The sequence below is a fragment of the Meles meles genome, chromosome 4 (genome assembly GCF_922984935.1).
Source record: "Meles meles chromosome 4, mMelMel3.1 paternal haplotype, whole genome shotgun sequence".
Classification (NCBI taxonomy): Eukaryota; Metazoa; Chordata; class Mammalia; order Carnivora; family Mustelidae; genus Meles; species Meles meles.
In genome coordinates, this window is record NC_060069.1 from 31,423,640 (window position 1) to 31,436,432 (window position 12,793).

A 12,793-nucleotide genomic window follows, 5' to 3' on the forward strand; every position below is an offset into this window, starting at 1 on the left:
TCTGAATCACTTATTACCATGATGGCTACAAAATGATTTTTCTCTTTGATGCTTATAAATTTATTAGTTGACATTCTATAGTAAGCAGAAGTTTTTCCCTACATTCATGTATTTACTTATGTGTTAGAAGTAAGGATTCTTATCCAACTCAGTAGGTCTATAGCCCATTATATTTTGATATCAAATAGCCCCAGACATGGTAAGGTGGAACTCCTGCAAGCTGATGTCTATGTCTTTTTGACACATCCCCTCTATTCTGTACTTTCCCTGAACCAGCCCTGGAATCAGCCACTTCCCCATGTGCCAAGTTCTTCCAGCAGGAGATGGTATTTTAGAGATAAGATCTAGTGTCAAGGTATGTTCACTGCTAACTGCGTATCACTGCTTCTAGGCCCACTTAGCAGAAAGACCTGCCAGATACAGAACATTTTGTTTGTTATATTTTTTAAAATTATATCCAATTTAAGAAAAGCAATCAATATATTTTCCACTACAGCATTTGGCCAACACATATCTAACAGAACTATCTACCCGAAAAAATTGTTAGTGAAATGCTCTTTCTTATTTACTGGTTAATCTTTCCTTTTAAACTTTGGATAAATTTTCTGTCCGCTACACAGTAAGCTAGCATGTAAGTCTTTCAATTTTATGAAAACAAAGCACACATAAAACTAACTTGATCACTTAAGGTTTAAAAGTCAGTCAGGAGAACCTCTTTTCTAATGGAAAAAGTAAAGAGAATTTAACAAAGCTCAAGAATACTTAATACTTAGGTGTGTCTGGGTGGCTTAGCTGTTAGGCGTCTGACCTTCAACTCAGGTCATGATCGCAGGGTCCTGGGACCGAAACTCACATCGGGCTCCCTGCTCCACGGGAAGCCTGTTCTCCCTCTCCCATGCCCTGTGCTTGTGTTCCCTCACTCACTGTGTCTCTGTCAAAAAATAAATAAAATCTTTAAAAAATAATAATTAATATTTAAAAAATAAGAGAATATAAGTAGTTTTAAGCCACTTTTTCTTTCTAATGTGACCAAAAAATACTAGAATTAAATTAGCAAATTGATCAGAGGAGAGAAATTAATCCACTTAAAATACTAACTCCTTTGCCACTTCTTGCCTCCCGTAAGAACTCCTGGAATACTCTGAGGGTGAGAGCACCTGTGTGAACACCCTGGCTACTTACACGTCACTGTGCATCTGATTCAGACAGGCTGATAAAAAATAAGTGAAGAGGGACAGAACATATTCTACAGTTTTGTGAGGCTTTTTTTTCCCCCTAAATCTCTTTCTCAGGTCATTTAATTATATCACAGACTCTCTTAAGTAATCATATAACCTAACCAGTATTTATTAAATATCTGCTTTATTCCTAGAGCTGAACTAGGTGTTCCTTCCAGGTGTTCTCTGACCTACAGGGAAGTCCTTCAATCCCTCTGAACTTACTCCCATCACGTCTTCCGCACTCTACCTGGTCCCCCACCCTGTACAGATCTCACAAAATCACTATCAATTCAGCTACCCTTCAGGTGCAATCCTCAGTCTTTCCCATCAACACCAGATGCATAAGCCCTCACACCACTCATTATACTCTTCTAGTTTAACCTCCTTCCTTCAGTCTATAAAGTTCTTAAATATCTTGCATGAAAAACACCTTCACCTTTTTAAAAAACTCAAGCATCTAAAAGAAAAGCTGGTCCTCCCACTTTTCCACTCACTGCAATCTAAATGTGATCCTGAAATTTTCCTTCTTCCTCAGCCAAATTCATGATTACACTTTCCTCTATTCCTCTATCATCCTCACTCCAGCTGCTTGATTTGGGTCCTGTGTCTCTTCTCATATGGACCACAAAAGCAATGTCCCATTCACCTCATCTCTGACTCTCTTTCAAACACCCCTTTCTCACCCACCTCTCTACAGAGTGCTATCAGAATAGTCTTCATAAAACCCCAAACAAATCACATCTCCCATGCTTAAAATGAATCTATGACTTTTGTCTAAAAGTAAAATCCAAGGCTTCATGGAATACAAAGCCCTCTACTATCTGGCCCCGGTCCTGTTGTTGTAGAAATCCTCATCCGTTGTGGGCGACCCATACTCTTTTGTACCCAATCTAAGCTCTAATCTTTATCAATGATACCTGTATTCCAGAACTATGCCGTCAATCACAACTGTCCTCTGCTTACACTGCTCCAGCTTTTGAAATTTCCATGCTCCCCACCTGACTCAGTTCACTTTTTCCCATTTTAAAAATTTTTAAGTCCAGTATAGTTAACATATAGTGTTACATTAATTTCAGGTATACAACACAGTGACTCACTGACTGTTTACTCTTACTCACCTGTCAAGATCTAGCTCAAAATCACTTCCTCTGTTAAGTCTTCCCAAACCACACCAAAAGCGTTGGTCAGTGCTCTAGTGAGGGGCCTGCATCTGTGTATTTATCTCTAGCGCAGCACATCAGACGTTAATGTGATTAACTGATAATTCATCTGTCTCCCTTCTTTTTTTGTTTTTCAATCTCTCTTTCTAAACTGTGAACTCCTAGAGTCAGTGGCTACTTTTTAATCCATCATTAATTATATCCCCTGTGCCTATCATTCCAACAGGTATTCAATAAATAAATAAAAAGAAAAATATAGAATGAAATTATAATCTCATACAAATAACATAAGCCTGAATGTTAAAACATGTCCCTACCTGGTAACTAACTGTTTTCTTTCCATCACTTCCCGTCTGAGGTAAGGTCAACGGTCCAGATACTATCCAAACATCTTCAAACCTCTCTGTCAGTTCTCGACAGTACATTTCCATTCTGAAAAACAAAACAAAAGAGGTGTGATAGTCACACAGACATAAATATAAAAAAGAAGCAAACCATATCAAATCCCTAGGAAAGATACCAGGAATGCTGAATTTGACAAATGAATGTGAACAAGTGAATATTACACAAAACACTAGTAGCATATAAGCAATTATCTCCCAAATTCTTTGCTGTACAAGAATACTTAAAAATTACATGCACTCACACAACTACCTACATTTTCCTGTGTGTGCATTCAGTGTACATTCTAGAACTCAAATTTTGTTGTCTTCTCCCTTATCTTTTTATGTTGTTCTCACTCTTTTCTGAAGTGTTAGATATCATTTCAACAAGTTGATACAGTTATTTATTTAAACATTCCTATTGTGGGGTAATTGGGTTTATCCTAACAATTGTTATATAATGCAATATTCCTTAGGATAAATTTCAAGGGCCAGAATTACTTTATAAACATATTTTAGTAACACTTGGTTAAATGTAAAAGTAATATTTTAATGGTATTGTACCAATTTACTATATAAACTACAAAATATGACACCACAGTTTCACAGCAATCTTTACAACTCTGGGATTTATCAATTAAAAATGGTTTTGCTAATTTACTAGCTAAAAATGGCAAGTAGGTTTAATATGCACTTTCTTATACTGCAGTTGGGAAAGATATTTGAGAGATAACAATGCAAGTCATCATCACTCAGCTTCCTTATCTAAAAAAAGTAAAATCAGCAGTATTACACCTCACAGTATATATGCCTATCAGGTAAATTATTCTCCCAAAAATGTATCCCTTGGGAAAGGAAAATGTTAAATGTTTCCACAGGTATGCTACCAGCCAAAATAAAAAGGAAACTCCGTAACACAAATATCCCAGAACACATAATCTGCAAGGCTTTAAAAAAAAAAAAAGGAAACCTATAGATTAATAAGAGTAGTAAAAGAACATATCTATATGTGGACCTTGTTCGAATTCTGATTCAAACTAATCAACCAGAAATAAAAAATTAAGGACAGTAACAGAAATCTGAACATTAATCATAAAATTGACAATAAGGAATTACTGTTTAATTTGGGGGGTACACTAATCATGCTCTGCTTTGATTTTTTAAAAATCCTTATCTTCTAAAAATATATATTAAAGCATTTATAGATAGAACAATATAGCTGTCCTCTGCTTAAAATAATGAGTGGGGGAAGGGAGGGTATGCAGACCGAACAAATATGGAGCTATGACTGATAACTGCTCAAGTCTTCAATGTGGGGTACTCTTAATTATTTTAAACCATAAAGTACTGTTTAAGGAAAATGCAATGGCCTGAAACACCCTCAATCAATGCTAGCTTTAGATGCTTAAAGAGATCCCCCAACAGAACTCCTTAGAAGTATCAAAAACCCACAAAAAGCCCATGATTTTATTGTTAGGTTCTATGAAAAACTGGTTATGTTTAATTGTACCAAAACTTTTTTAAAAAGCTCAGCAACTCTTGAAATACAAGTAGAAAAAAATATAGTGTCCTCTGGACATACTCAAAAATCTCTTACTGCTTCAGTAATAATATTTTGAGTAGTTTCTTCCAAAACTTGACTTCTGACCAGTGGCAAATCTGATCAAAATGGCTGGTGGTTTTGAAGTCAGTACTCCACAGACAACCGTACTCCTGGCATACAGCAAAGACAACTAGTCCAAAGTACTTACCTTCAGTAGTGCTAGCTTTTGCTAAACAGAGAAACAATTGATGGGTGCACTAGTACATTCTCCTGGCACATCATTCCTCTCCCACAGATTCATATTTTAAAACTCTCACCCCTCACCTGTTCCAATATCCAGCATTATTATCAAAATTCTGAGGCACAATATTAGAAAGGTAAAAGGTTTCAGCCATGGCTTTCTGTGAAAAGAAATAAAAATAGTAATTTGCAATGAAATGCCTTCCCTTTGAGATTTTACAAAGAAACTCTGAAAGCCAGTTCTTTCTATGTTAGCTCGAGGCAATTACAGTGACTACTTGTTCAAATAAATGAAAGCCATAGCTATTCCAGGTCAGAAAGTTCAATAATGATTATTCATAACAGGGGTATAACAAAATAAGTAGTCTGGTGTGCTAGCTTTCTTTGTACTTCCTAAAATTCAAACCAGTGATGCAGACTATAAGAGCAAAGTTTCCAAAATGAAGCTAAAGGATAAATTCTGGTGTTTAGCCTCTGGCAAAGAGTCTCTCCATAAAGGTCAACTTTCAGAAATTTTATGTAAGGAATACAATACAAACATATTGGTTCAAAGTGATAGAGAAGATGGGCGCCTGGGTGACTCAGTGGGTTAAGCCTCTGCCTTCAACTCAGGTCATGATCTCAGGGTCCTGGGATCAAGCCCTGCATCCGGCTGTCTGCTCAGCAGGGAGCTTGCTTCTCCCCCATCACCCCACCACCTGCCTCTCTGCCTACTTGTGATCTCTGTCAAATAAATAAATAAAATCTTTAAAAAAAATAAAAAGTGGCAGAGAAGAATTCCTTGTTCTTCTGAATTTCTGACCACTAGGTGTTCATTCATTTTGCATTCCTGAAAAGCTGTCGTTATTATTTCCTTCCACTGACCTGTATTCTTTTTTTGAAGATTTTATTTACTTACTCGAGAGAGACAGAGAGACCGCATGAGGGGAGAGGGTCAGAGGGAGAAGCAGACTCCCCGCTGAGCAGGAAGCCTGATGCAGGACTCGATCCTGGGATTCCAGGATCATGGCCTGAGCTGAGGGCAGTTGCTTGACCAACTGAGCCACCCTGGCGCCCCTCCACTGACCTGTATTAACCACGAATGCTATCAATAAACTTCACTTCAAGCAGTGGTTCTCAACCTTGAATGCAACACTGCAATAACCCAGGGACCTTTAAAAAATATTGGTGCCTATGTTCCACCCCCTAGAGTTTCTGATTTAACTACTCTGGATTTGGGCATCGGGATTTTTTTAAAACATCCCCAGGTAATTATAGTGAGTATCTAAGATTAAAAACCACTATCTTAATGACAATAATCACCAACAACTGATGCAATAAATGTCATAAAAGACATTTCTCTCCTTTTTTGGCAGAGAACTTAACCTAAGGTAAAGGAAGCTATAAAGACAATATGTGATTCATGACTGAACACAGATCAAAAAAAGCTGTAAAGAACACAACTGCAACAATGAGGCAAATCTGAGTATGAACTGTATGTTATTGTACAAATTTTCAAAAATACATATACATACACACTTCTTGGTATGATATTCCTGTCATATATACAAATATCCTCATTCTTAGATGATACAATATCCCGAGCAATCCTGAACACCACAGACCGTGAAGCCTGCTTAAGATTCCTTCTCTCCCTCTGCTCTCTTAAAAAGAAAAAAAGTTTGCTGTACCATCTTTTCAATTTTTCTACGTTAAAAATGTTTTTGCTATACTCTCAACTTTTCTACAGATCTGAAATTTTTCAAAATATAAATGAATGAATGAATGAATAGCTCCTAAGAGCTCTCCAGTTCTCTTTTACATAGCATTTAGTTTTACTTTTTCAACCTGTTTAAGAAATGTCTCACTACCTAAGCAAACAAAGGAATTATGAGACTGATGCGCTACCTACTGCGCTAAGGAGGCACCTCAAACAAAGGAATTAAAGTCAGGAAGGAAAATACAAAATAACTGTGTAGAAATTCTCAAATATTAAGGTTTGCCTCCTCTATTTTTAATACCCAAGTCCCATGGTATACAGACATCCAGCACCACATTCCCATCCCACCCAAAAAATATGCCTACAGATGAAAATTTGTTATCTCCTGCTGGAGCCATGTGTCCTCGTGACCACCCACTCCCAACATAGTCTTCGTTGAAAGCACTGAAGGTTGGAGGAATGTTCGGATCGGGCTTGAATTTACAATGTTTTCTGTCGGCATCACCTGAAGAAAAACACACAAAATAGGTAAGTTATCAGTGGACAAATATCCCTCAAGATTCTCTAAGCAAGGCAAGCTGTTTGCTGCTGGCTACTATCTCTCTGAGCAGCTAGTATTTAGTGATTGCGTGCATGTCTCAAGTTCCTGGGATAGTTCAGATACCTCATCTGAATTTAGCAAGGACTAGTCTAGGAAAGAACGCTTTTCATATGGGGTAGCTACCTCATATACTTCTGTTTCTAGTCTCTGAAATTAAAGGCAAATAATCCCCCAGATAGTATTTAAGTAAAACAATGACCAAATAGCTGAACTATATAAAAAGCTTACCTACTAAATAAACTCTTGCTTTAAAAAAAAAAAAAAACCCTCACGTATTGTATTTTGTGCAACTATATTTGACAAGTTTGTATGTACTGAAATAATGGATATATATAGACACAAAACAATTTGTTCTGGGCAGCCACAACCTAGAGGAGGGGGAGAGTGTCTCTGGTATCTTGCTTGCTGCCTCTTAAGCCATGACAAAACAAACATTTAGGTTATGAGCTCAATCCAGAAATTCCTGAAACAAAGCATCTGTGTACCACATGGGAGAGGGAAAAAAAAAATCTCTATTTTATTTATATTTTCCCACCTTAGAAGAGTTTGCCACACCAATCAGCAAACGCTAATACTATATTTTCCACTGTCATTAGGCCAGATCTTGTTAAATTACAAAAATAATAGAGATAAATGGAACATATTAAGACTGCTACTCAATAAAGTTTAAAATGGAGACCCATGAAGTTACCGATTCCAGTGTCATTTCATTTGGCCAGAAAATTTTAAATGATTAGACCCCAAAACCCAGAATAAATTATTGGATACTGAGTTTTTTAGAGCTACTTCATAAAGAACAAAACAACAGAAGAATTATTAGTAAGCTTCTCTTGCATGTCATTACCACTGGATCACTTCCTTACATGCCTGGTTGTCTTTGCCTGGTGCTCACCACCCTTGAAAATTCATCTGTGGGAATTTCCAAAGGCCTCGGATGAAGATGCCTTCCTTGAGATGGATGTAAATTTGTTTCTGTCAGGTTACCTGGAAGCACTGCCAGCGGAGAACTGTGTTAAACCAAGATCAGGGCTTCCTTGCTTGATCTGCACAGGATCCATGACTTCCAGCTGTTAAGTTGGTATGATAGCCAGTCTGTGGCCACCACTTCTCTGAAACAAGCTTTTTATTTTCCTTTTGACCCTTTTCTGCTCAGTGCCAAGATAACCTCCCATACGGTCCCTTTCCATACTGAGCCCTCCCCCAGGGCTCAGCCCTCTGGAGGTTCCAGGCTAATATGGGGAGGGTCATGTAAAACAATCTACTCTGGGTGAGCCCTAGGTCTCACCTTCAGTCTCCCTCACCCTACAAAGGTGGAATCAAACCCAATGCATGTTGCTATAGTTTACCAAGACTGCCCTTATCTCTCTGGATTCTGGCTTTCCCCCAGATATCGGCTTGGCAACTCACCACTATCATGCTAACTTTTTTTTTTTTTTAAGTAATTTTTTTCCCCTACATCTCTCTTATTGTTTTTAGCAGACACTCAGTCTGCTAATAACATTTCTTGTTTTTAGCAGAGAGTCAGTCTGAGTAATCTAGTCTGTCATTACTGAAAACAGAAGACTCTTTAGACTAATATCCAGTAAATCATAAGTATACTGCTTCCTGTTTTCAAATAGTATTATTTTACCCATCAAATTACATATTACAATGTGAAATGTGGTATTTTTCTTATATGCCTTTTCTTTTTTTTTTTTTTTAAGATTTTATTTATTCATTTGACAGAGAGATCACAAGTAGGCAGAGAGGCAGGCAGAGAGAGAGGAGGAAGCAGGCTCCTTGCGGAGCAGAGAGCCCGATGTGGGACTCGATCCCAGGACCCTGAGATCATGACCTGAGCCGAAGGCAGCGGCTTAATCCACTGAGCCACCCAGGCGCCCCTCTTATATGCCTTTTCTAAAGAGCAGGATAAAATTAGTAAAGCCAAAATCCCTTACATCTTGGGAAAAGTTTTGCAATTAAAGGAGATTCATTGGCTTGAAACTATATCAAATGAGTTTCCCTTGATATACATTTATACTTAACTCTCAACTGCTATGATAAAGTTTCCAACTACATCAGTCTCCTTCTAGCAGCAAGCAAAGCCTAAGGTTCCTGCTACTCTGCTGGTTGGTTTGACCCTAGGAAGGCACATACTCATTTAAACATCAGCATTTTAATATACATAAACAGAGCATGTACTTAAAGCAAGGAGAAATAATGTGTGGGCCTTACAACAAATTAAAAGGCAAATAAAATATGAATAAAACAACTATGACAAAAGGTAACATACCCTAACACATAAAGAACTCCCCAAATCAATTCAAAAAACAATATCCCAACTGAAAATGGTAAAAATAACTCATAAAGAAAGAATTCACAAAATATTTATCTTCACTGGTATCCAATAAACGAAAATAAAATCAGCTATTAAATTGGTAATGTTCATTATGAGTGGAAGACAGGACAAGCAGTTAACAGTGGAGAGTATAAACTAGAATAATCTATATAGAAACCAATTTAACATTAAATATCAAGGTCTGGTCATCTTAATTATAGGAATCCACCAAGACATTTAAAAAAAAAATTTTTTTTTAAACCATGAGCAGACTTACATGCCCACCTACCTCTCCAATTTCATTTCATATGTTCTCCCTTGCTCCAGCTACTCTGGCCTTTTAGTTCCCTAAAGGAACAAAACTCTTCACACTGGGGCCTTCAAAGATGCACCGGTGCTTTTCTTTCTGTCTGGAATGCACCTGTCCACAATCCATGGACCATCCCACTCCACTAGACACAACATGTTACCTAGACACTCCACTGTCTAGGTAACAGCATCTAGCTCCAAGCCACTTTCTTGGAGAAACCTTGCTAATCAAAATCAGGTTCTCCTACATCACTGCTCATCACATTCTTTACTGTTCCTTATTTATACTAACCCAACCTACAATCACTTGTCCTTCAGATCAGTTATTACCAATAATAATTACACATTCATGATTATTTGTTTGATAGGGCAGTTCATTCCCCAACATTAACTCAAAGTGCCAAGAATGAGAGACCATATGCTCTGATCCCAAGGCTCAGCACAGTGTCAGACATATGGTAGGCACTTTCAAAGTATTTGTGGAGATAATGCACGAATAGTGCTAGTTGTAGCAATACTGACAGAGCCTCCAACTCATATGTCAAGATACTGATCCTCTCAGCCCCTTAGAAAGCTGGGAAGGGTCTGGAGCTCACTGGAGACCAGGTAGGTCCAATTATCTAAGTGCTTCATACAAACATCATCGTTTTCTAAATGTGTTGTAATGTGAAAAAGGTTGAATCAATAATCCTCCTTGTTCTAAATTTGGAAACACCTTTCATCAATGCCTTTACTTCTAACCACCTACCCATTATCTTGCTTTTGGATATATGTTCAAGAACCCATCTAGGCACCCGCTTTGACTGATCATAAGACAAGGCATGATTAGTGTAATGCCTAGTCTCTGTTCCAGTTAAAGGGACTCCATATTGTTCCAAGAGAGCCTTTTCTGCAGAACCTAAAAATGCAAGGAGGGAGGGGGGAAAATAACAAATAATTAGTAATTCTTACTAGGAACAAGAAATTATAAGGGAGAGCAGTGAGACTTACAAAGGACTGACTCAAAGGTCTAATCAACCAGATCTCATTTTGCAATTATTTCCAACGAAGAGAAAAGAGACAGTAGGCTTTGCCTATAATCAGTCCTATAGTTTTAACAAGATAAACTGCAGCTATCTCACTAACTTTTAAAGATTTTATTTATATGTTTGACAGACAGAGATCACAAGTAGGCAGACAGGCAGGCAGAGAGAGAGGGGGAAGCAGGCTCCCTGCTGAGCAGAAAGCCCGGACGACACGGGGCTGGATGCCAGGACCCTGGGACCATGACCTGAGCCAAAGGCAGAGGCTTTAACCCATTGAGCCACCCAGGCGCCCCCTCACTAACTTTTAAATAGGACCTGATCTTACTGGTCTTTCACATCAAATGTCCAAATCTCTGTCCCATAAAGTACCATGTATACAAAAGCAGCAAAGGAAAAACAAGTCATTACTAGCCACTAATATGATTTAATGGGAGAAAGCGTACTTCTTCATTACAGGATAAGAGTTAGCATGGGGACAAAAACAGCCTTTTATAAACATCTTAAAAGACTATCATCCATTGTTCTGGAACTGAAGCAGAGATGTGCACTGCAGCCAGACAGTGGTAAAACTTGTCTTATTTCTCCTACTGGGAGAAACTAAGCACACATTTAACAAGGACTCTGTCTCAAAATAACCCTCTCTTGATGCCTTCTCCAGGTCTTCGACCTACCGCAATAGTTCTCTTGCTAAAATGCCAAGTACAAGGCGCAAGTTAAATCAGCATGTCAGGGAAAGTGTAAAAAATGAGCATGAGTTCATTTTCACTGTTAAACATGAGCTACCCCTGGTAAGCCTGAGGATTTATATCCTTTGAAGAAGGGCTAGCAGGTGTGAAAAGTAATAAAGGGAAACCTCAGGAAAGTGGACTCTGTTGCTAGAAGGGGAGGCTGGAAGGGGAAGCCATTCGACCCCATCTCAATTACAGGAAAACTGTCAATTACAGACCCTGACAGAAGAATTGTCAAGAGGAAAGAACTCTCAACTACAGGCCCCCAACAGGGAAAGCCTGACAGTGCAACCCCTACAAGAAGCTGACGACCCATGCAACTCAGCCAATGAGAAACTCATCACCCTGAACCGGTGCCTTTCTCCAATGGACTTTCCAAAACAACCGTCCCAATTTCCTCAGTCTTCTCCGTGAAGTTCCTCTCCTTTGGCTGCCGGACTTGCCTACGGTTTTGCCACGGCTTGCCTGTCCTGGACTACTAATTCTCTACTCTTCCGAAAGAAGCCCACTTTTTTGCTGATAAGATAACGTGACAGATTTCTTTTTAGGGTTAATGCGGGCACCCTTCGTTTGAACGAAGACAAAACGAGCACAATTAACGAATCTGCTAAAACCAGGTGTTAATGTATTCGCTCTTCCACGCTTACTGTCAACTAAGCACCAGGTGCTGGACTGTATATGCGGTGGGGAACAAAACATAGTCCGAGCTGTTACGGAGCTAACGACCTAAAGGAGGTCACAAACATTAAAACGTACCTGTGGCAACTTGCTTCGGGGGTAGAAGACGAGAAAATGAAGATGGAGAAGTATGCGAAAGAGGCAGGCGAGGCCTCCGGTGGAGTGGGGAGGCCGGATGGGAAGACTAGAAAGGCTGAAAACCCGAGACCCCCGGCTCGGGGCCCGCAAAGCGAGAAAAGCCGCGGATAGCGGATTACGATTCATGCCGAAGACCGGAATCCTGCCCAAAACCCGGGCCAGGGAAGAGGCCTACGGACTTACCGTCGGGCTCCCTTGCTGCCAACGCTGCCTCAGCGCCCTGACTCCGGAACAACTGCATGGCCGTGAACCCGCCTCCCGCGGCGCCCACCACACCTCCCGCCACGAAGACACTCAAAAAGCGCCCAGAGCCTCTGAGGCGGGAAGCGAAACTTTTGGCAGCCATCTTATCCAGAGCACCTTACCTTTTGTAGTCGCGCGTGCGCACACTAGGTCTGACGCCTGAAAGCCAATCGCAACCGCGGGACCGCGACACGCATGCGCAACCTGGAGTCGCCTGGCACCAAGCTTCTGTGGAGCCACAGGATGTGCAGAGCTCAGGCGCACACCCACCCCGCTGAGGGCCTCGGGAGCCCCGTGGTGACAAATCTGGAGGCGCAGGTGAATCTCTAACCGCCTCACCCCCCGCGACCGGCCCATCGTCGCTCCACCCCTGGTCCCCTTGATCTGGTGATGGGTGGGATGCATGACGTCTTGAGGGCGCAGTGGTGTGTATCTTCAGTGCCACTTGATAGGTGAATAAGCCATTTGCACACGGTTAGGGTAAGACCTCGGGGCCTCCATTCCAATTC

The 12,793-nt window shown here is 40.0% G+C and overlaps 1 protein-coding gene across 2 annotated transcripts in view; it reads right to left on the reverse strand.

Moving 5' to 3' along the window:
- The window catches only part of EXOG (exo/endonuclease G), a 43,102-nt gene extending 30,712 nt beyond the window's left edge, over positions 1-12,390 (reverse strand). For both annotated transcript variants that reach the window (XM_046002138.1, XM_046002137.1), the window contains exons 1-5: positions 12,225-12,390; positions 10,221-10,370; positions 6,611-6,750; positions 4,631-4,707; positions 2,698-2,812 (exon numbers count right to left, since the gene is read on the reverse strand). In XM_046002138.1, coding sequence (XP_045858094.1) covers positions 2,698-2,812; positions 4,631-4,707; positions 6,611-6,750; positions 10,221-10,370; positions 12,225-12,387 — 645 coding nt within the window. In that variant the 5' untranslated portion in view covers positions 12,388-12,390. The remainder of the gene's footprint in view (positions 1-2,697; positions 2,813-4,630; positions 4,708-6,610; positions 6,751-10,220; positions 10,371-12,224) is intronic.
- Between the last annotated feature and the right edge of the window lie 403 nt (positions 12,391-12,793).